The 23,335-nt window shown below is 46.9% G+C and overlaps 1 protein-coding gene across 1 annotated transcript in view; it reads right to left on the bottom strand.

The window, feature by feature from the left end:
• The window catches only part of USP12 (ubiquitin specific peptidase 12), a 176,861-nt gene extending 153,840 nt beyond the window's left edge, over positions 1–23,021 (bottom strand). Inside the window, exon 1 of the mRNA XM_063951708.1 lies at positions 22,845–23,021. Within this exon, the coding sequence (XP_063807778.1) occupies positions 22,845–22,892 (48 nt within the window). The 5' untranslated portion in view covers positions 22,893–23,021. The remainder of the gene's footprint in view (positions 1–22,844) is intronic.
• Positions 23,022–23,335: the final 314 nt, after the last annotated feature.

Raw genomic sequence — 23,335 nt, forward strand, 5'->3', positions numbered from 1 at the left:
TGAGGAGACCTGCAAAACATGCACCGTGTGGGGTAATGAGGACCGAGTTTGCAGACCTATGAGCTATATAAGAAGTCAGTGAACTATTTTGGCTGAATATCAGAACACGTGCAGATCCTCCAACATGACCCGCCCCACTAGGTACAAAATGCTCTGTTTCTGGACTTCCCTCTTAATTTATGATTTCCATCACCTGTGTTGAACTAGTTAAATGATAAGAAAGCTGTTTCTTCACAGGTGATGGCAATCATAAATTAAGAGGGAAGTCCAGTAACAGAGCATTTTGTACCTAGTGGGGCGGGTCATGTTGGAGGGTATGCAGGTGACGATATCAATCATCAAAAAATAATAACACATTTTACAGTATAACTGCAGTCTGTTTACCGTTTACGGAGGTCATTGAACCAGGCAACAATGAAAACATATTGGTTTGTATATGGCCGCCTGCAACTTTCACCCTTCTGTATTTATCAAAGCCTCTCTGTCATCGAAGAAGTGTTTGTTTTCCATTGCCCACAGGAAGGCAAAGTGACTATTACTATAAGCTTTTATAAAACACATGAATCTATGACTGCAGTCCTGTGATGCAGCAATGCTAACCACTGTGCAGGCTATAACTTCCAATAAAACAAACAATACAAAAGATTTCTCTTCCTCCACTTACACTGTAAAAAAACCCTGAAACATCTATAATCACTTCATGAAAATAAATGCATCTAAAACTAAAATGGAATGGCACATAAAAGTTGACGGAGTAGATTTAGGAAATTTTAACATATTTAAAATGGTTTAGAATCATTGCCTGGCAACACAGCAATTGTGGGAGTCACTACTGTTTCACTCAAAGGGGTCGATTCAATTCAGCGACAGTTGAATAGCGCCGGGAGTTAGCTCCCGTCGCTATTCAATTCAGCTCAAGTTAAGTAGGCGACGGCCCGTTCTCGCGGACTTAACAGGTTGAATTGTCGGGAGAACGGGCATTCTCCGACTAAACTTCCCGCCGTGATGCTGATTCCCGACAGAATCAGCCTCGCGGCAGCACTTTTGTCGGATTTCCTCTCTCATCCCCCGGGGGTGAGAGAAGAATTCCCGACAATTGGTGTCACTTATTGCTGTATTAAAAAGCGCAGAGAGCTAACTCCAGGCGCTATTCAACTGTCGCTGAATTGAATCGACCCTAGAGTGCCAGTCAAGCATGTCATTTTATTAAGCAATTTAATAAACAGGGCTAGAAGCATCATCGCTTGGAGAGTGAGAAAATGGAAAGTGATAAACTACCAGCTAACCAGCTCCTAACTGTCATTTTTCAAACAGGACCTGTGACATTGCAGCTAGGAGCCAATTGGCTGTTGCGTTTTCTCTTTCCATTTCTCTTACGTCCTAGAGGATGCTGGGGACTCCGTAAGGACCATGGGGATAGACGGGCTCCGCAGGAGACATGGGCACTTTAAGAAAGACTTTACGTATGGGTGTGCACTGGCTCCTCCCTCTATGCCCCTCCTCCAGACCTCAGTTTGATACTGTGCCCAGAGGAGACTGGGTGCATTACAGGGAGCTCTCCTGAGTTTCCTGTCAGAAAGTATTTTAGTTAGGTTTTTTATTTTCAGGGAGCCTGCTGGCAACAGACTCCCTGCATCGAGGGACTGAGGAGAGAGAAACAGACCTACTTCTGTGAGTTTCAAGGCTCTGTTTCTTAGGCTACTGGACACCATTAGCTCCAGAGGGATTGGTACGCAGGTCTCACCCTCGCCGTCCATCCCAGAGCCGCGCCGCCGTCCTCCTCGCAGAGCCGGAAGATAGAAGCCGGGTGAGTATGAGAAGAAAAGAAGACTTCAGAGGCGGCAGAAGACTTCTTGATCTTCACAGAGGTAACGCACAGCAGTAAAGCTGTGCGCCATTGCTCCCAAACACCTCACACACAACAGTCACTGTAAGGGTGCAGGGGGGGCGCCCTGGGCAGCATATAAACCTCTCCTTTGGCAAAAATACATATATACATGTACAGCTGGGCACTGTACATGTATATAAAGAGCCCCCGCCAGTTTTTTAAGATTTTTGAGCGGGACAGAAGCCCGCCGCCGAGGGGGCGGGGCTTCTCCCTCAGCACTCACCAGCGCCATTTTCTCTACAGCACAGAACTGAGAGGAAGCTCCCCGGACTCTCCCCTGCTTACTCACGGTGACAGAGGGTTTTCAAGAGGGGGGGGGGGGGGTACATAATTGGCGCATATACATATAAAAGGCGCTACTGGGTAAACATTTTGTGTTTCTTCCTGGGTCATATAGCGCTGGGGTGTGTGCTGGCATACTCTCTCTCTGTCTCTCCAAAGGGCCTGGTGGGGAAACGGTCTTCAGATAAGAGTTTCCCTGTGTGTGTGTGTGTGTGTGTGTGTGTGTGTGTGTGTGTGTGTGTGTGTGTGTGGTGTGTCGGTACGCATGTCGACATGTCTGAGGTAGAAGGCTCGCCTAGGGAGGAGGGGGAGCGTATGAATGTGAGGTCTCCGTCGGCAGCGCCGACACCTGACTGGATGGATATGTGGATGTTTTAAGTGCTAATGTAAATTTATTGCACAAAAGATTAGACAAAGCTGAAGCTAGGGAAGAGTCAGGGAGTCAACCCATGTCTGTCCCTATGTCGCCGGGACCTTCGGGGTCTCAAAAGCGCCCACTATCCCAAATAGGAGACACATATACCGACACGGATTCTGACTCCAGTGTCGACTACGATGATGCAAAGTTACAGCCAAAAGTGGCTAAATGTATTCGTTATATGATTATTGCAATAAAAGAGGTTTTGCATATCACAGAGGAATCCCCTGTCCCTGACACGAGGGTACACATGTATAAGGTAAAGAAACCTGAGGTAACTTTTCCCTCCTCACACGAGTTGAACGAATGTGAAAAAGCTTGGGAATCTACAGACAAAAAACTGCAGATTCCCAAAAGGATTCTTATGGCGTATCCTTTCCCGCCAACGGACAGGATACGGTGGGAATCCTCCCCTAGGGTAGACAAAGCATTGACACGCTTATCAAAAAAGATAGCGCTGCCATCCCAAGATACGGCTACCCACAAGGATCCTGCTGACCGCAAGCAGGAGGTTACCTTGAAGTCCATTTACACACATTCTGGTAAGTTACTCAAACCGGCAATTGCGTTGGCCTGGGTTTGTAGCGCTGTAGCAGCATGGACAGATTCCTTATCAGCGGAAATTAAGACCCTAGATAAGGATACCATTTTATTGACCCTAGGGCATATAAAAGATGCTGTCTTATACATGAGAGATGCTCAAAGAGACATTAGTCTACTGGGTTCCAGAATAAACGCTATGTCTATTTCTGCTAGGCGAGTCTTATGGACCCGGCAGTGAACAGGTGATGCCGACTCAAAGAGGCATATGGAGGTTTTGCCTTACAAGGGTGAGGAATTGTTTGGGGGAAGGTCTCTCGGACCTCGTTTCCACAGCTACGGCAGGTAACTCGAATTTTTTGCCTTATGTTCCCTCACAGCTTAAGAAAGCGCCACATTATCAAATGCAGTCCCTTCGTTCAAATAAAAGCAAAAGAGTACGTGGATCGTCCTTTCTTGCCAGAGGTAAGGGCAGAGGAAAAAAGCTGCACAACACAGCTAGTTCCCAGGAACAGAAGTCCTCCCCGGCCTCTGCAAAATCTACTGCATGACGCTGGGGCTCCACTGAGGGAGTCCGCCCCAGTGGGGGCACGTCTTCGACTTTTCAGCCACATCTGGGTTCACTCACAGGTGGATCCCTGTGCAATGGAAATTGTTTCTCAGGGATACAAGCTGGAATTCGAAGAGGTGCCTCCTCGCCGGTTTTTCAAATCGGCTCTACCGACTTCTCCCCTAGAAATTGGGATAGTGTTAAATGCTATTCACAAATTGTGTCTTCAGCAAGTGGTGGTCGAGGTTCCCCTGCTTCAAAAAGGGAAGGGATACTGCTCAACTCTGTTTGTAGTCCCGAAACCGGACGGTTCGGTCAGACCAATTTTGAATTTAAAATCCCTGAACCTATACTTAAAAACGGTTCAAGTTCAAGATGGAATCGCTCAGAGCGGTCATCGCCAGCCTAGAAGGGGGGATTTTATGGTATCTCTGGACATAAAGGATGCATACCTTCATGGTCCCATTTATCCACCTCACCAGGCGTACCTGAGATTTGCGGTACAGGATTGTCATTACCAATTTCAGACGTTGCCGTTTGGGCTTTCCACGGCCCCGAGGATTTTCACCAAGGTAATGGCGGAAATGATGGTTCTCCTGCGCAAGCAGGGTGTCACAATTATCCCATACTTGGACGATCTCCTCATAAAAGCGAGATCAAGAGAGAAGTTACTGAACAGCGTGTCACTTTCACTGAAGGTGTTACAGCAACACGGCTGCATTCTCAATATCCCGAAGTCGCAGCTGGTTCCTACGACTCGTCTGACCTTCTTGGGCATGATTCTGGACACAGACCAGAAAAGGGTTTTTCTTCCGATAGAAAAAGCTCAGGAAATCATGACTCTAGTCAAGAACCTATTGAAGCCAAAACAAGTGTCAGTACATCATTACACTCAAGTACTGGGAAAGATGGTGGCTACATACGAAGCCATTCCCTTCGGCAGGTTCCATGCAAGGACTTTCCAATGGGACCTATTGGACAAGTGGTCCGGGTCACATCTACAAATTCATCAGCGGATCACCCTGTCCCCCAGAGCCAGGGTATCTCTCCTGTGGTGGCCGCAGAGAGCTCACCTTTTAGAAGGCCGCAGGTTCGGCATTCAGGACTGGATCCTGGTGACCACAGACGCGAGCCTCAGGAGGGTGGGGAGCAGTCACACAGGGAAGAAACTTCCAAGGACTTTGGACAAGTCAAGAGACTTGTCTTCACATCAACATCCTGGAACTGAGGGCCATATACAACGCCCTACGTCAAGCGGAGAATTTACTTTGCGACCAACCAGTTCTGATCCAGTCAGACAACATCACCGCAGTGGCTCATGTAAACCGCCAAGGCGACACAAGGAGCAGAGTGGCAATGGCGGAAGCCACCAGGATTCTTTGCTGGGCGGAAAATCATGTAAGCGCACTGTCAGCAGTGTTCATTCCGGGAGTGGACAATTGGGAAGCAGACTTCCTCAGCAGACACGACCTGCATCCAGGAGAGTGGGGACTTCATCAGGAAGTCTTCGCACAGATTGCAAGTCAGTGGGGACTGACCCAGATAGACATGATGGCGTCCCGCCTCAACAAAAAGCTACAGAGGTATTGCACCAGATCAAAAGACCCTCAGGCGGTAGCAGTAGACGCCCTAGTGACACCGTGGGTGTTCTAGTCGGTCTATGTGTTTCCTCCTCTTCCTCTCATACCCAAGGTGTTGAGAATAATAAGAAAAAGAGGAGTGAGAACAATTCTCATTGTTCCAGATTGGCCATGAAGGGCCTGGTATCCGGATCTGCTGGAAATGCTCACGGGAGATCTGTGGCCTCTTCCAAGACTTACCGCGGCTGCGTTTGACGGCATGGCGGTTGAACGCCGGATCCTAGCGGAAAAGGGCATTCCGGATGAGGTCATTCCTACTCTGATAAAGGCTAGGAAAGACGTGACAGCGAAACATTATCACCGGATATAGCGAAAATATGTTTCTTGGTGTGAGGCCAGGAATGCTCCTACGGAAGAATTCCATCTGGCACGTTTCCTTCACTTCCTACAGACTGGAGTGAATTTGGGCCTAAAATTAGGATCCATTAAGGTTCAGGATTTCGGCTTTATCCATTTTCTTTCAAAAGAATTGGATTCTCTCCCAGAAGTACAGACTTTTGTGAAGGGAGTGCTGCATATTCAGCCTCCTTTTATACCTCCGGTGGCACCTTGGGACCTTAACGTGGTGTTGAGTTTCCTTCAGTCGCACTGGTTTGAACCACTTCAAACGGTGGAGTTAAAATATCTCACTTGGAAGGTGGTCATGTTATTAGCCTTGGCTTCGGCTAGGCGAGTGTCGGAATTGGCGGCTTTGTCTCATAAAAGCCCCTCCCTATCTGGTTTTCCATATGGATAGGGCGGAATTGCGGACCCGTCCTCAGTTCTTGCCTAAGGTGGTGTCATCTTTTCATATGAACCAACCTATTGTGGTGCCTGTGGCTACGCGAGACTTGGAGGATTCCGAGTCCCATGATGTAGTCAGTTTTGGACTGATGCCAAGTTGTTTTTTCATACTGTTAACTGTTTAATGGATACACAAGTTATACGGTGTGATTGGTGTGCCCTTGGATTAACAAAAATCCTTTCCTCGTACTGTCCGTCTCCTCTGGGCACAGTTTCTCTAACTGAGGTCTGGAGGAGGGGCATAGAGGGAGGAGCCACTGCACACCCATAACTAAAGTCTTTCTTAAAGTGCCCATGTCTCCTGCGGAGCCCGTCTATCCCCATGGTCCTTACGGAGTCCCCAGCATCCTCTACGGACTACGAGAAAAAGATTTACCGGTAGGTTTAAAATCTTATTTTTATCACTCTCCAATCGATGAAGCATCTAGCCCTCAATGTAGATACAGTACGTCATCTCAGCCAATGAGATTTCTACTACTTTAATGGAGAGATCTCACGCAAAGGTCCTGTAGGTTAGTCAGTAAAAAACTCCTGCCAAAGTAATAAATAAATACTGGTTGAATTTGCATGAGTGTGGATCACGAACAGATCGTATGGAACCCATAGAGATTTCAACATGCAATCGGCTAAAATAAGCAATGGGAAAGAAACAGGACACAAAAAGGAGGAAAGAGGAGGATAAAAGCAGGAAACTAAACCAAACTAACGGCTAAGGCCCAATCAAATGTGCAATCACTGTTTGCTCAAATGATTCCACCAATGCCATCAGAATGTGTCAGTTGAAAACAATTCAAGACTATCAACTGTGTCCTACTTCAGTCATATCTGTTTACTGCCATCTACTGTGTGACAGCTCAGCATGGCAGGCACAGGATAGCAATGCTTGCTTCTGGCAGTATGGGAACATACATTATATACAGTACATGTTAACAAGTATTTCAGCTCTTCCAAAGCAAGTCCGCAAAGTTACCATATTTTAATAATGAGGCTAATCAGAAATCTTTTTAAAACATGTCTCGAAATTATTTCCTTCCCATACTAGTCATTTGTGCAAATATTACTACTACTACAATAATAATAATAATAATAATAATAATAATAATATTATAGTGCTTTTAGCCACAAGGACTCACTGGGCCCAATTCAATTGGATGACAGTTGAGTAGCGCCGGGAATTAGCTCCAAGGGGTATTCAATACAGTGCAGTGGTAAGTCGGAGAATGCCCGTTCTCCCGGACTAAACAGAGTGTTTTGTCGGGAGAACCGGCATTTTCCAACTTAAGTGCCCGGCGCGCCGCTGTTTCTGCTGAGCTAAGGGCAGAAATCAGCATCCCACCAGCATTTTTGTCAGATTTCTGCTCGCACCGCTCCAGGAAGAAATCCGTCATCGTCACAGAGCGCTGTATTGAATAGGCCTGGGAGCTAATTCCCGGCGGTATTCAACTGTCATCAAATTGAATCGTGCCCAATGGGCCAATTCAATTGTTTTGGGCGTCTAAAAATAAACTAGGAACAGACTCTTTAGACGCCCAAATAGACCAGGTTTAGCCACCTAAAACAGCAAAACCCATCTAAATTACTTGCTTTGGGCGTCCCCAAAGTGTAGAGTTTCCACGCGTTTTCTCACACCTCAGAAGGCTGTCAGCCACGCGGCTACTGGACGCCTAAACAGAGCAACAATTTAATTGCTCCGCACCCCTGGTGTAGCCGCAGGGTACAACAATTGAATCAGCCCCAAACTGCTTTATATTTGCAGTAAAGAAACCATATTACAACGGAGGCAGCCACCTTGGATGCACTTCCAAGACACACAGCGAATGAATATGAAATATGTAATGCAAATAATAAATACAAGATACCCACAGAATCATCAGTTCCACTGATTATTCATCCCACACACAAAAGTACCAGACTAGGTAGACATCTTGGGCACACTACATAGGTTACACTGGGTGAGAAAAGCAATACATGGGAGCTAAGATTACACACGGGGACAGAGAAAACAACAAGATACCCACAGAAGAATCAGTTCCACTAGTTGTTCATCACACCACAAAAGCACCTGGTGAGGCATCTTGGAATCGCTACATTGCTTAAATTATGTGGGGAAAGCAGGTGGTGAAGATATTAACACACTTTGGGGAGTTACAGGGGACAAAATACAAATGACAAGATCCAGAATCATGGGTTTCAAGGCTTATTAATCCTACCCACAGATTTACCTGGTGAAGTAGCCGTCTTGGGTGCATTACATAGGTAATGATGAGTAGGATAAACAATACGTGGAAATGTGACACACTTTGGAAAATGACATAATATAGAAAGAGAGAAACTAAATAACTGGTACCCACAGAATCATCAGTTCCACAAATTGTACATCCCAAGTGAGACACCCATCTTGGGCACATTAGACAGGTAAATAATATCAGAGTCAGAGTACTGTCCTGCAGATCACTGGCACTCTCCAAGATATCCTGCAGTGTAAAAAGCCACATTACAACTGATCCAAGCAGGATATAGTGGATTTACGTTTCATCATTACAGTGCATGACTCAATGGCGGGGGTGGGGGCACTCCATTCTCTTCACGGGGATGTAATTCATGGGTTAAGTGTCCGAAGCTATTCAACTGACTGAACTGCGCTGGGCACTAAAGTTGAGAAATGCAGTTTACCACAACTAACAGGGCTTAATAGTGGTAAACTGCAAGTTAAGCGGGGGGGCACAGTGCTGTTACCACATGTAGTAAGAGAGCAACTAGACCATGGGTCTTCAATCTATGGCTCTTCAGCTGCTTTGAAACTACACATCCCAGCATTCCCTGCCACAGTTTTGCTATTAAGGTATGCTAAAACTGAGGCAGGGCATGCTGGGATGTGTAGTTCCACAGCAGAAGGGCTGCAGGTTGAAGACCCATGAACTAGACCCAAGGCACTATTGATTGTGGATTTCTTGTCGCACCTAAGGAGGGTGCGAGTAGAAAACTGATTGTCACAGGTTTACAGTGCGGGGCATTTAACCTGGGAGATACATCCCTATGAAGAGAATTAATTTCCCCCAATGAGAATGCACATACCCGTCACAAGAAGGTCCGTAAACAGAGGGGGGAAAAAATCATGATCAGCATTTTACAGGTACATAAACCTCAATGGGGCAGATGTATTAAGCCTGGAGAAGGCATAAAGAAGTGATAAAGCGGTGATAAGTGCAAGGTGAAAACAGTATCCGTTCACATGGTCGACCATGTTATGGTCGACAGTCATTAGGTCGACCACTATTGGTCGACATTGACATGGTCGACATGGACACATGGTCGACACATGAAAATGGTCGACACATGAAACGGTCGACATGATTTTTTTAACTTTTTTTTCTTTTGGGGAACTTTTCCATACTTTACGATCCACATGGACTACGATTGGAACGGTAAAGTGTGCCGAGCGAAGCGGTAGCGGAGCGAAGGCACCATGCCCAAAGCATGGCGAGCGAAGCGAGCCATGCGAGGGGACGCGGTGCACTAATTGGGGTTCCCAGTCACTTTACGCAAAAAACGACACCAAAAAAAGTTAAAAAACTCATGTCGACCATTCATGTGTCGACCATGTGTCCATGTCGACCATGTCAATGTCGACCAATAGTGGTCGACCTAATGACTGTCGACCATAACATGGTCGACCATTCATACCGGAACCGGTGAAAACGCACCAGTCAATCAGCTCCAATATGTAAACTGACAGGAGCTGATTGGCTGGTGCATTATCATCTTGCACTTATCACCGCTTTATCACTTCTTTATGCCTTCTCCAGGATTACTACATCTGCTCATAGTATGTTGCATGTAACATTTCACTGTCATTGCAACATTTTACCAGGACAAAAAAATATACAGAGGATTTCAGTTGTAAAGCAGTTATAGAAAATATACCCATGTTTTAAGAATTAGACTGATTTGTTAGTAATGTATACACAAGGGAAAAAAGTGTCACTGGTACTGGAAATGGCGGAGAAGAAACCTTTTTACAGCTGGACACTTTCAGCAGACTGAGCTTGTAAATGCATACATCATGAGTAAACGGAAGATTAAGAACAACATGAAGGAAATACATAAATGCTTAAATACCAAAGATAAATGCTGCTAATATCAGTAGGTTACTGGTCGCAAGTGTGCGCTATGCACTAGCCCTCAGACTGGAGGTCCGCTTTATACAACAGCCCCCCGGAAACTTCTTATACAGAGTGTTACACTACTATGATACATTGCTGTTTATACCTCTATTGGAAAGTTAATGTGCCTCAAGAAGTGCAGACCTTCAGGGTCAGGTAGATGAAATACATGCTGTGTGGTTGTACTCATGTAAGTTCTAATACATGGCTCATGGCATTATAGCAAGAACTGCACAAAATGTACTAAACTCACAGTCATGCAAGAACGTTTTTCATTTATATATTCCATTTTAAACACCTGACCGAAGCAAAGTGCCAGAGAACTATACAAGTACCAGGAAAAGGAGTGGCAATTTGTCATCTGTCAGTCTCATTTAATGAGTAAAATAATGGCACTCAATGTCAACATGCTTCTCATTCAACCGTTGCCAAGTCATTCATTGTAGTTACTGTGTAGAAGAATGTCACGTGCAGTGTTCTGCAGAGATTCTGTGCAAGTGGTACTACCGAAGAAAGACTCTGCACTGGTAACATTGTTAATCCCAATGGCACAGACATCAATATATTGTACAGGTTGAGTATCCCTTATCCAAAATGCTTGGGACCAGAGGTATTTTGGATATCGGATTTTTCCGTATTTTGGAATAATTGCATACCATAATGAGATATCATGGTGATGGGACCTAAATCTAAGCACAGAATGCATTTATGTTTTATATACACCTTATACACACAGCCTGAAGGTCATTTTAGCCAATATTTTTTATAACTTTGTGCATTAAACAATGTGTGTGTACATTCACACAATTCATTTATGTTTCATATACAACTTATACACACAGCCTGAAGGTCATTTAATACAATATTTTTAATAACTTTGTGTATTAAACAAAGTTTGTGTACATTGAGCCATCATAAAACAAAGGTTTCACTATCTCACTCTCACTCAAAAAAGTCCGTATTTCGGAATATTCCGTATTTCGGAATATTTGGATATGGGATACTCAACCTGTATTGTTAAATGATTTTTCATACTTTTTTTTTCATTAACAAACACCATATTTTTAAATGGATTTGCATGATCTAACACTTACATCTACAGTATTTCTCAATATGAAATCACACTACACCAAAAATACTGGTTACTAGATACTATGGGGTATATTCAATTAGAGACGGATACATTCCGACATGAATTTGTCGGAATGGATCCGACAGGACCTATTCAATGAACGGCCAAATCCGAGAGGATTTGGCCATTCCCAACAATCTCAAGTCGACTTTAAAAAAAAGTCGGATTGAGATTAGGGAGCTGAGAGAAGGAGACTGGGGAGAGTAGGAACCCAGCGGCTGCAGCAGCTGATCAGGAGGATGGGGCACCACCACCGATCATGGCAGTGTCCACCCGACTCCAGCAAGCCTGTGAGCGGCGGCGGTGCCCCATCCACCTGATCCTCTGCTGCAGCTGCTGGGTTCCTGCTCTACCCCCATCTCCTCCTCTCAGCACCCTCATCTCAATCCGACATTTTTTAAAGTTGGATTGAGATTGCCAGAAAGACAGCAGCACGTGGATCGGCGGCTATTCCGTCAGCTTCCCGACTTGTCGGAAAAACTGAGCCTGCACTGAATAGGTCGGAACCCCTTCCAACCTAGTCCAGTCGGAAACTACCGTTTTACCGACAAGACGGCAGTTTCCGACTCTAATTGAATACACCCCTATATATACTCAAGGGTCATGACTCAAATTTGAAAATATTGGGCCTAATTCAGATCGGATTGTAGATGTGCTAAATTTAGCACATCTTCAATCATTTTCTCAGACATGCGGGGGGATTCCCAGCACAGGGCTAGTCTGCACCGCATGTCTGACCCTACCCCCACGCACACTGGTGCAAAAACATCGCACGGCGGTGATGATTTTGCACACGGCGAATGGCTCCCTGCCTGCGCTCCTGTGCTCTGGCAGGGAGCTTCCCGCCGCCTCTCGGGTTGCAGCGGCTGCGTGTGACGTCACACAGCCGCCATGGCCCGCCCCCCCCAACGGTCCGACATGCCTGTGTTGTTCGGTACGACATGCCTGTGTTGTTCGGACCGTGCCCCGCCAATGGTGTTCTAACGCCGTTGGCACGCCCCCTCCCACAACCGACTTTGCATGTCAATCAGGCAGAGGCAATCGCAGCCCTGAGATGCTTTTAGCATCTCACTGGGCTACACAAAAAAATTCGGACTTCGATCGCTGCCGCTGCAGGGATTATTTATTTTATTTATTATTTATTAGCAGTTTCTTATATAGCGCAGCATATATATGGGATGCAGTCTGAATTACCCCCATAGTCAGGGGAGTAGTGGTTGTGGGTTCACCTACACAGGAAAAGTTAGTAGCAGTTTCCTATCCGAGTATAATTAAAGAAAAGGACTGGACAACAACCGCAGAGAGGCAAAGACCTGCTCCCAGACTAGCAAAAGGTAATTAGTGTAGAAAGTGTTCCTGATCTTTTTCAACCAAGGTTAAATCCAGGAGTCAGATAAGGGATCCACTGTTTACCTGCAAATTAATAAAGTATATATTTTTTTAATTGCTTACTTAAAAGGCTATGCTGTTGACATTTCTCTGACGTCCTAAGTGGATGCTGGGGACTCCGTCAGGACCATGGGGAATAGCGGCTCCGCAGGAGACAGGGCACAAAAATAAAGCTTTAGGATCAGGTGGTGTGCACTGGCTCCTCCCCCTATGACCCTCCTCCAAGCCTCTGTTAGGTTTTTGTGCCCGTCCGAGCAGGGTGCAATCTAGGTGGCTCTCTTAAGGAGCTGCTTAGAAAAAGTTTTTAGGTTTTTTTTATGTTCAGTGAGTCCTGCTGGCAACAGGCTCACTGCATCGAGGGACTTAGGGGAGAGAAGTTCAACTCACCTGCGTGCAGGATGGATTGGCTTCTTAGGCTACTGGACACCATTAGCTCCAGAGGGAGTCGGAACACAGGTCTCACCCTGGGGTTCGTCCCGGAGCCGCGCCGCCGACCCCCCTTGCAGATGCTGAAGATTGAAGGTCCGGAAACCGGCGGCAGAAGGCTTTTCAGTCTTCATGAAGGTAGCGCACAGCACTGCAGCTGTGCGCCATTGTTGTCACACACTTCACACCATAGGTCACGGAGGGTGCAGGGCGCTGCTGGGGGCGCCCTGGGCAGCAATGTATAATACCTTTTATGGCTAAAAAAAATACATCACATATAGCCCTTGAGGCTATATGGATGTATTAAACCCATGCCAGATATCTCAAACTCCGGGAGAAAAGCCCGCCGGAATAGGGGGCGGGGCTTATTCTCCTCAGCACACAGCGCCATTTTCCTGCTCAGCTCCGCTGTGAGGAAGGCTCCCAGGACTCTCCCCTGCACTGCACTACAGAAACAGGGTAAAACAGAGAGGGGGGGCACTTTTTTTGGCGATATTTTATATATTTAAGCTGCTATAAGGATACAACACTTATATAAGGTTGTTCCCATATATATTATAGCGCTTGGGTGTGTGCTGGCAAACTCTCCCTCTGTCTCCCCAAAGGGCTAGTGGGGTCCTGTCTTCGATAAGAGCATTCCCTGTGTGTCTGCTGTGTGTCGGTACGTGTGTGTCGACATGTATGAGGACGATGTTGGTGTGGAGGCAGAGCAATTGCCGATAATGGTGATGTCACCCCCCAGGGAGTCGACACCGGAATGGATGGCTTTGTTTATGGAATTACGTGATAATGTCAGCACATTACAAAAATCAGTTGACGACATGAGACGGCCGGAAAACCAGTTGGTACCTGCCCAGGCGTCTCAGACACCGTCAGGGGCTGTAAAACGCCCTTTACCTCAGTCGGTCGACACAGACCCAGACACGGACACTGAATCTAGTGTCGACGGTGAAGAAACAAACGTATTTTCAAGTAGGGCCACACGTTATATGATCACGGCAATGAAGGAGGCTTTGCATATCTCTGATACTGCAAGTACCACAAAAAGGGGTATTATGTGGGGGGTGAAAAAACTACCTGTAGTTTTTCCTGAATCAGAGGAATTGAATGATGTATGTGATGAAGCGTGGGTTAACCCAGATAGAAAAGTGCTAATTTCAAAAAAGTTATTGGCATTATACCCTTTCCCGCCAGAGGTTAGGGCGCGCTGGGAAACACCCCCTAGGGTGGATAAGGCGCTCACACGCTTATCATAACAAGTGGCGTTACCGTCTCCTGATACGGCCGCCCCCAAGGATCCAGCTGATAGGAGGCTGGAAACTACCCTAAAAAGTATATACACACATACTGGTGTTATACTGCGACCAGCCATCGCCTCAGCCTGGATGTGCAGTGCTGGGGTGGTCTGGTCGGATTCCCTGACTGAAAATATTGATACCCTGGATAGGGACAGTATTTTATTGACTATAGAGCAATTAAAGGATGCTTTTCTTTATATGCGAGATGCTCAGAGGGATATTTGCACTCTGGCATCGAGAGTAAATGCGATGTCCATATCTGCCAGAAGAAGTTTATGGACGCGACAGTGGTCAGGTGATGCGGATTCTAAACGACATATGGAAGTATTGCCGTATAAAGGGGAGGAATTATTTGGCGTCGGTCTATCGGATCTGGTGGCCACGGCAACTGCCGGAAAATCCACCTTTTTACCTCAGACCCCCTCCCAACAGAAAAAGACACCGTCTTTTCAGCCGCAGTCCTTTCGGTCCTATAAGAACAAGCGGGCAAAAGGACAGTCATATCTGCCCCGGGGCAGAGGAAGGGGTAAGAGAGGACAGCAAGCAGCCCCTGCCCAGGAACAGAAGCCCTCCCAGGGTTCTACAAAGCCCTCAGCATGACGCTGGGGCTTTACAAGCGGACTCAGGAGCGGTGGGGGGTCGACTCAAGAATTTCAGCGCACAGTGGGCTTGCTCACAGGTGGACCCCTGGATCCTGCAGGTAGTATCTCAGGGTTACAGGTTGGAATTCGAGAAGTCTCCCCCTCGCCGGTTCCTAAAGTCTGCTTTGCCAACGTCTCCCTCAGACAGGGCGACGGTATTGGAAGCCATTCACAAGCTGTTTTCTCAGCAGGTGATAGTCAAGGTACCCCTCCTACAACAGGGAAAGGGGTATTACTCCACGCTATTTGTGGTACCGAAGCCGGACGGCTCGGTAAGACCTATTCTAAATCTGAAATCTTTGAACCTGTACATACAGAAATTCAAATTCAAGATGGAGTCACTCAGAGCAGTGATAGCGAATCTGGAAGAAGGGGACTTTATGGTGTCCCTGGACATAAAGGATGCTTACCTGCATGTCCCAATTTGCCCTTCACATCAAGGGTACCTCAGGTTCGTGGTGCAAAACTGTCATTATCAGTTTCAGACGCTGCCGTTTGGATTGTCCACGGCACCTCGGGTCTTTACCAAGGTAATGGCCGAAATGATGATTCTTCTTCGAAGAAGAGGCGTATTAATTATCCCTTACTTGGGACGATCTCCTGATAAGGGCAAGGTCCAGAGAACAGCTGGAGGACGGAGTACCATTAACCCAATTAGTGCTGCAACAACACGGGTGGATTCTGAATTTTCCAAAATCTCAGTTGACACCGACAACACGTCTGCTGTTCCTGGGAATGATTCTGGACACGGTTCAGAAAAAGGTGTTTCTTCCGGAGGAGAAAGCCAAGGAGTTATCCAAACTTGTCAGGAACCTCCTAAAACCAGGAAAAGTGTCTGTGCATCAATGCACAAGAGTCCTGGGAAAGATGGTGGCTTCTTACGAAGCGATTCCATTCGGCAGATTCCACGCACGAACTTTTCAGTGGGATCTGTTGGACAAATGGTCCGGATCGCATCTGCAGATGCACCAGCGGATAACCTTATCACCACGGACAAGGGTGTCTCTTCTGTGGTGGTTGCAGAGTGCTCATCTGTAAGAGGGCCGCAGATTCGGCATACAGGACTGGGTCCTGGTGACCACGGATGCCAGTCTGAGAGGCTGGGGAGCGGTCACACAGGGAAGAAACTTCCAGGGAGTATGGTCAAGCCTGGAGATGTCTTTTCACATAAATACACTGGAGCTAAGAGCGATTTACAATGCTCTAAGTCTGGCAAAACCCCTGCTTCAGGGTCAGCCGGTGTTGATCCAGTCGGACAACATCACGGCAGTTGCCCACGTTAACAGACAGGGCGGCACAAGAAGCAGGACAGCAATGGCAGAAGCTGCAAGGATTCTTCGCTGGGCGGAAGATCATGTGATAGCACTGTCAGCAGTGTTCATTCCGGGAGTGGACAACTGGGAAGCAGACTTCCTCAGCAGACACGATCTACACCCGGGAGAGTGGGGACTTCATCCAGAAGTCTTCCACATGATTGTGAACCGTTGGGAAAAACCAAAGGTGGATATGATGGCGTCCCGCCTCAACAAAAAACTGGACAGGTATTGCGCCAGGTCAAGAGACCCTCAGGCAATAGCTGTGGACGCTCTGGTAACACCGTGGGTGTTCCAGTCAGTGTATGTGTTCCCTCCTCTGCCTCTCATACCAAAAGTACTGAGAATTATACGGCAAAGGGGAGTAAGAACGATACTCGTGGCTCCGGATTGGCCAAGAAGAACTTGGTACCCGGAACTTCAAGAGATGCTCACGGAGGATCCGTGGCCTCTACCTCTAAGACGGGACCTGCTTCAGCAGGGACCGTGTCTATTCCAAGACTTACCGCGGCTGCGTTTGACGGCATGGCGGTTGAACGCCGAATTCTAAGGGAAAAAGGCATTCCGGAAGAGGTCATTCCTACACTGGTAAAAGCCAGGAAGGAGGTGACTGCACAACATTATCACCGCATTTGGAGAAAATATGTTGCGTGGTGTGAGGCCAGGAAGGCCCCCACGGAGGAATTTCAACTGGGTCGATTCCTACATTTCCTGCAAACAGGATTGTCTATGGGCCTCAAATTGGGGTCCATTAAGGTTCAAATTTCGGCCCTGTCGATTTTCTTCCAGAAAGAATTGGCTTCAGTTCCTGAAGTCCAGACTTTTGTAAAAGGAGTACTACATATACAGCCCCCGTTTGTGCCCCCAGTGGCACCGTGGGATCTTAATGTAGTTTTGGATTTTCTCAAATCCCATTGGTTTGAGCCACTCAAATCGGTGGAGTTGAAATATCTTACATGGAAAGTAACCATGCTACTGGCCCTGGCTTCAGCCAGGAGAGTATCAGAATTAGCGGATTTATCATATAAGAGCCCATATCTGATTTTCCATTCGGACAGGGCAGAACTGCGGACGCGTCCTCATTTTCTGCCTAAGGTGGTGTCAGCGTTTCACCTGAACCAGCCTATTGTGGTGCCTGCGGCTACTAACGATTTGGAGGATTCCAAGTTGTTGGACGTGGTCCGGGCATTGAAAATATATATTTCAAGAACGGCTGGAGTCAGAAAGTCTGACTCGCTGTTTATATTGTATGCACCCAACAAGCTGGGTGCTCCTGCTTCTAAGCAGACGATTGCTCGTTGGATTTGTAGCACAATTCAACTTGCACATTCTGTGGCAGGCTTGCCACAACCAAAATCTGTCAAGGCCCATTCCACAAGGAAAGTGGGCTCATCCTGGGCGGCTGCCCGGGGGGTCTCGGCATTACAACTCTGCCGAGCAGCTACGTGGTCGGGGGAGAACACGTTTGTAAAATTCTACAAATTTGATACCCTGGCTAAAGAGGACCTGGAGTTCTCTCATTCGGTGCTGCAGAGTCATCCGCACTCTCCCGCCCGTTTGGGAGCTTTGGTATAATCCCCATGGTCCTGACGGAGTCCCCAGCATCCACTTAGGACGTCAGAGAAAATAAGATTTTACTTACCGATAAATCTATTTCTCGTAGTCCGTAGTGGATGCTGGGCGCCCATCCCAAGTGCGGATTGTCTGCAATACTTGTACATAGTTATTGTTACAAAAAAATCGGGTTGTTATTGTTGTGAGCCGTCTGTTCAGAGGCTCCTACGTTTGTCATACTGTTAACTGGGTTCAGATCACAAGTTGTACGGTGTGATTGGTGTGGCTGGTATGAGTCTTACCCGGGATTCAATATCCTTCCTTATTGTGTACGCTCGTCCGGGCACAGTATCCTAACTGAGGCTTGGAGGAGGGTCATAGGGGGAGGAGCCAGTGCACACCACCTGATCCTAAAGCTTTATTTTTGTGCCCTGTCTCCTGCGGAGCCGCTATTCCCCATGGTCCTGACGGAGTCCCCAGCATCCACTACGGACTACGAGAAATAGATTTATCGGTAAGTAAAATCTTATTTTCGTACCCAACCCAAATATACACCATTCCCGTCTCCTCTTATACTAAATCACTCAGGAAAGGGCCACTCTGTTTTCCATTTAATTTCACTGTATGTAATTTGTATAATGAACTCTTACACGTACAGTGCTGGTAAAGTTTTAGCACTTTACAATAAAAGATACTAATGTTACAGATGTATTGGACTTGCACTAGGCCCAAGACATCACAAGACATGCCTTCTCATAGGAGTGTGCAAGTCAAAAATGAGGAGCTTCTTTAAGGGGCTAGCAAATTATGTCTCTACACCCCTTACTGTGCTGATCGATACCTACCTCTCCAAGTGCACATAGCTGCCAGTACGTACAACGGGGGTCATTCAGAGTTGATTGCAGAAGCAAATTTGTTAGCAGTTGGGCAAAATCATGTGCACTGCAGGGGAGGCAGATATAACATGTACAGAGAGAGAGAGATTTGGGTGAGATATGGTTCCTGTGCAGGGTAAATACTGGCTGCTTTATTTTTACACTGCAATTTAGATTTCAGTTTGAACACACCACACACAAATAAATCTAACTCTCTTTGCACATGTTATGGTGCCCATACACTTATGAGATAATCAGTGCTATCCTTCGATTTCGACCACATCTGTGAGCGAAATCGAAGGATTGTGTGCACATTTTAGGTACCTTGAGACGCAATGCGCGGGCAAGCCGGTCGAATATCACGTCTCAAGATATTATGTGCTGCACATAATATTTCTCGCATCGCAGTGCGATCGCATGTGGTTGTAAGCCCACATGAGATATATCGCACTGCGATGTGCAATGGGCACCTGCCAGGAGCGGCCGGAGGCCACTCCCACTCGGCGGTGACTTGCCCATCACGTAATTACCATGCGATCTATCGCATGATCGCATGGTAACCACTTTGGCAGTTCAGGTGCGATTTGATCGCACCTGAACTGCCGGTGCTATGCCCCGCGATGTCACGTTGCGGTGCATCGCACAAGTGTATGGCCAGCATTATATCTGCCCTTCCCTGCAGTGCACATGGTTTTGCCCAACTGCTAACAAATTTGCTGCTGCGATCAACTCTGAATTACCCCCAATGATGTATGCTTATATTGGCAAATTATGGTAGTTGCAACACCACAAGTTTTCATTCACAACCCCTTGTGATGACTGCAGAACGCAATGTGCTATTCCGGAACAGCACATTGCACCGATGTTGCAGATTCGATTCCCCCATAGAGTGGGAGCAAGTAGATATTAACTTGATTGTCTAACTCAATGTTTCTCAAACTCTGTCCTCAGGACTCCACAGAGATCACGTTTTGCAGGTTACTAGCAGGTGCACAGGTGTATTCATTACTTATCGCAAACCCAGTTACGACCCAGGAATTTTAATACAGGTCCAACCCGGCATCGACCAGAGTCAGAACTCCTTCACACTGCACTTCAACCAGGGTTATTCCCGGGTTTGCCTCCTTTCACACTAGACCCGGGTCTAGTAAACACTATGGACTATGCTGACATCATCAAGGGAGACACAGGAACAGCCAATCTGCGCCCTTTTACACTGCACTTCAACTCGGGTCATACCTGTGTATAACCTTGTTTTAATCCTGAGTTGAAATGCTGGGTCAGTTGACTCAGGAAATTAAGTGGCGCTTTCACACTGCACCCCCAACCCGGGTTTTTAAAACATCCACAGGTGGAGCTAATTCTGTCACTTGTGATTCCGTGAGGAGACCTGGAAAACATGCACTGTGTGGGGTCCCATGGACAGAGTTTGAGAACCTGTGTTTTAACTTTATAGTTGCATTAGTTACATAAGTACCTTAATAATTAATCTATTTGCTTATAAAATGTGATTAGGTTAATGATTATTGATTACAGAGTTTTTCAACCATGACAGGTATACATCAAAGGAAAAATTAAACTACACACTAATAGACAGTAGGTTGGGGTTGGGGGGGGGGGTTTAACACACAAATACAATAAATATTACAACCTCTGTAAAGTTTCTGGACAATCAGCAACATGAAAGCTGGAGTCTACATTCACATGCGTTCTGTTTCACCCTTTCGTTTGGTTCCAGGACTAACAGAACCTTATATAGAACAAGAGACATGTGCACACATAGGGAGTTATTCCGGGTTGATCGCACGTAGCAACTTTTTGCTGCTCGTGCGATCAACTTGACGCCGCCTATGGGGGAGAGGTTTTTAGCATAGCAGGGCTGCGATCGCTTGTGCAGCCCTGCTATGCTAAAAAAGTTTTGTGCAGAACAAGACCAGCCCTGCACCTACTTACCCAGTGCGACGGAACCAGCGATGAAGGTCCCGGCTGTGACGTCAGACATCCGCCCTCCAAACGCCTGCGTTCGCCTTACCATGCCCGGGAAACGGTGAGTAGACGATCCTCCTTCCCGCTTTCAATCTTCTTGCGATCGGGCCTGCGATCGCTTTCTTCGATCCTGGTGTCGTTGCCCGGTGACTGCCGCCGCAGGGCAACAACGCACGTGCGCAATGTGAGCGTGGTGCAGCCACAGTTCCTACCCGTGCGCAACGCAGCGAAGAACCGCTGCGTGCGAACGGGTCATTCCGGGTCGGAATGACCCCCATATTTCTAACGAATGGATCATGAGCATAAAAAGGGAGGAGAAAAAAAAAAAATGTACAGCTAGTTCTGCTTTCTTCATTCTACGATCACAATCAATTTTTCTTATCAATCACTGATCCCCAAAGAGCTCCCACCTATCCACCTACATCTCTCCTGAGTCCAAGCGCCGGAAAGAAAGAAGGGAACACGTGGTTGGAACATGCCCGGTGTAATAAAAATAAATGTGTTAGTATGCCAATCATTTACAGCAAAGTTTTCCTTCTAGAGGAACGTTTATAAAACTACAGTAACACATCACGCTCTATAATCAGATGCAGCAATCAATTTCACACAAGGTCAAACTCTATTCGCTTTAATCCCTTTTAATATTTTTGTCACAGAAGCAGTACTAGCAATGTGATAGATTTCCAAACAGGCAACATGAATTTCTGGTTTCTGCAATGAAACCGCACAGTAACAACCCCTAGCATTTGTGCAAATCTACCTGGATTGTATGAATGTTTTGCATATGTAAATATTCCAATAGAACAAGCTGTTAAAAAGTTAATTACTGCAATCTTCAAGTGAGCAGCATTAATAAAATAGTCACTATTTCACATTCCTGTCGTTGCAAGGAAGATTTACACAAGGGCAAATACTAGAAATCATTGCACAAATGAGCCTATAGATAACAAAATGCAAAGCAAAAAAAAAACAACATGCACCCCTTGTGCTGAGAGATTGAATGGCTCACGCAGAGACACCTTGTGACACCTGATGCAGAAAACAAAAATACACCTGACAGGAAGAGACAATCACTGCTCCAAGCTGCGACCTTTGCACCCAGGTCTTCCACCAGCTGTGTTATGTTCTAAAATAAATCCAGGACATGTACTGCAAGCAATACTGTACAGTCATGTGTACATTTAAGCATATATATTGAAAAGAGACCACAGATCAATGACACCAATGCATGTCTAAGTGCTTCTTATCGCCCCATATTTTTCCATGCTGTACAGCGGCACATTACAAATATACATATCTTATAAGATCAATGCAAAAGCACTACAGAACGCTGCATGCATGGTTTGCATAGCTGGTTATTGTGTTACAGGGACACAGTAGTTACCTCTGAAGGTGATTGACAATTAATGGAAAAACTGCTCGTCTGACACTGCCGTAAGCTGGAGTGAGCCAGAGATTTGTACCACACGCTGTGTGTGCGTGTGCCATTGGTCTTATTATACAGATAGACAAACATGTACCCAGTGGGGCCTGATGGCACCAGGTACACCCCTGTTCCATGGCACTGATCATGCCCGTTAGCATGACTGAGGAGCACTTGTGGCCAGGACATGTCTGAAGGCAAGTGACAGCAGCATGCATGGGGGCTGGTGGTCTCTGCACAGGACTGATGTCCTGATTGCACACCTGCAGCCCCTCTACCTGCGCGTGAGGCTGTGTCGGGTGCATGGGGTGAGGGGGCGGCACAGCCTAGACAGCAATGCACACGGCTGCAGCTTTCTGGGTCACTGTACTGGTCAGCTCGGGTCCAGCATTAGGCCGCAGCGCATCCCCAGCCTCTCCTACAGCTGCGTCCCGCAGAGCCGGCGCTCTCCCCGGAGCAGAACCGCGTCCCCCCGCTCCGGCTGTCAGCGAAGCTGCACGTTTCCCCTCCAGCTGCTCCAACTCGTAGGCCACCGACACCTACCATGGTACAGATAGAAGCGATCCTGGAGACTGTCATTAGGATTTCCATCCGCCCGGCGCCATCTTCACCCGATCACCGCCAGCAGCAGACAGCAGCAGGCCGGAGCCAGGCGCGGCACCCGCTTATTCCATGCGCGCCCCCGCCTCTCCGGCGGCGCGCGTCTTCCGTGCGCGCTCCCGGAGTCCCAGGGCTTCGTGCGGTGGGCAGTGTACAGTGAGCACCCTAGCAGAGGTGGATTGGGTGAGGGTGTATGTGAGAGAGAGGTCTCCCATCTGGAGTTACACTGAGACCCTCGTCCACTGGGCAATCCTCCTCACTCTTCATTTGGAAAAACTAATAATCTGATTTTATTTTATTTTTGGCTTCATTACTGTGTTTATTATATAACATTACAGTTGTTAGGGGAATATATGACACTATATATGCTGTTTACTTTGACTGGGATAACTTGATAATACCACTGGCTATAAAGTGAAACAATTATCTGTATG

This window comes from Pseudophryne corroboree, chromosome 2 (assembly GCF_028390025.1).
Source record: "Pseudophryne corroboree isolate aPseCor3 chromosome 2, aPseCor3.hap2, whole genome shotgun sequence".
In the NCBI taxonomy this organism is placed as follows: domain Eukaryota; kingdom Metazoa; phylum Chordata; class Amphibia; order Anura; family Myobatrachidae; genus Pseudophryne; species Pseudophryne corroboree.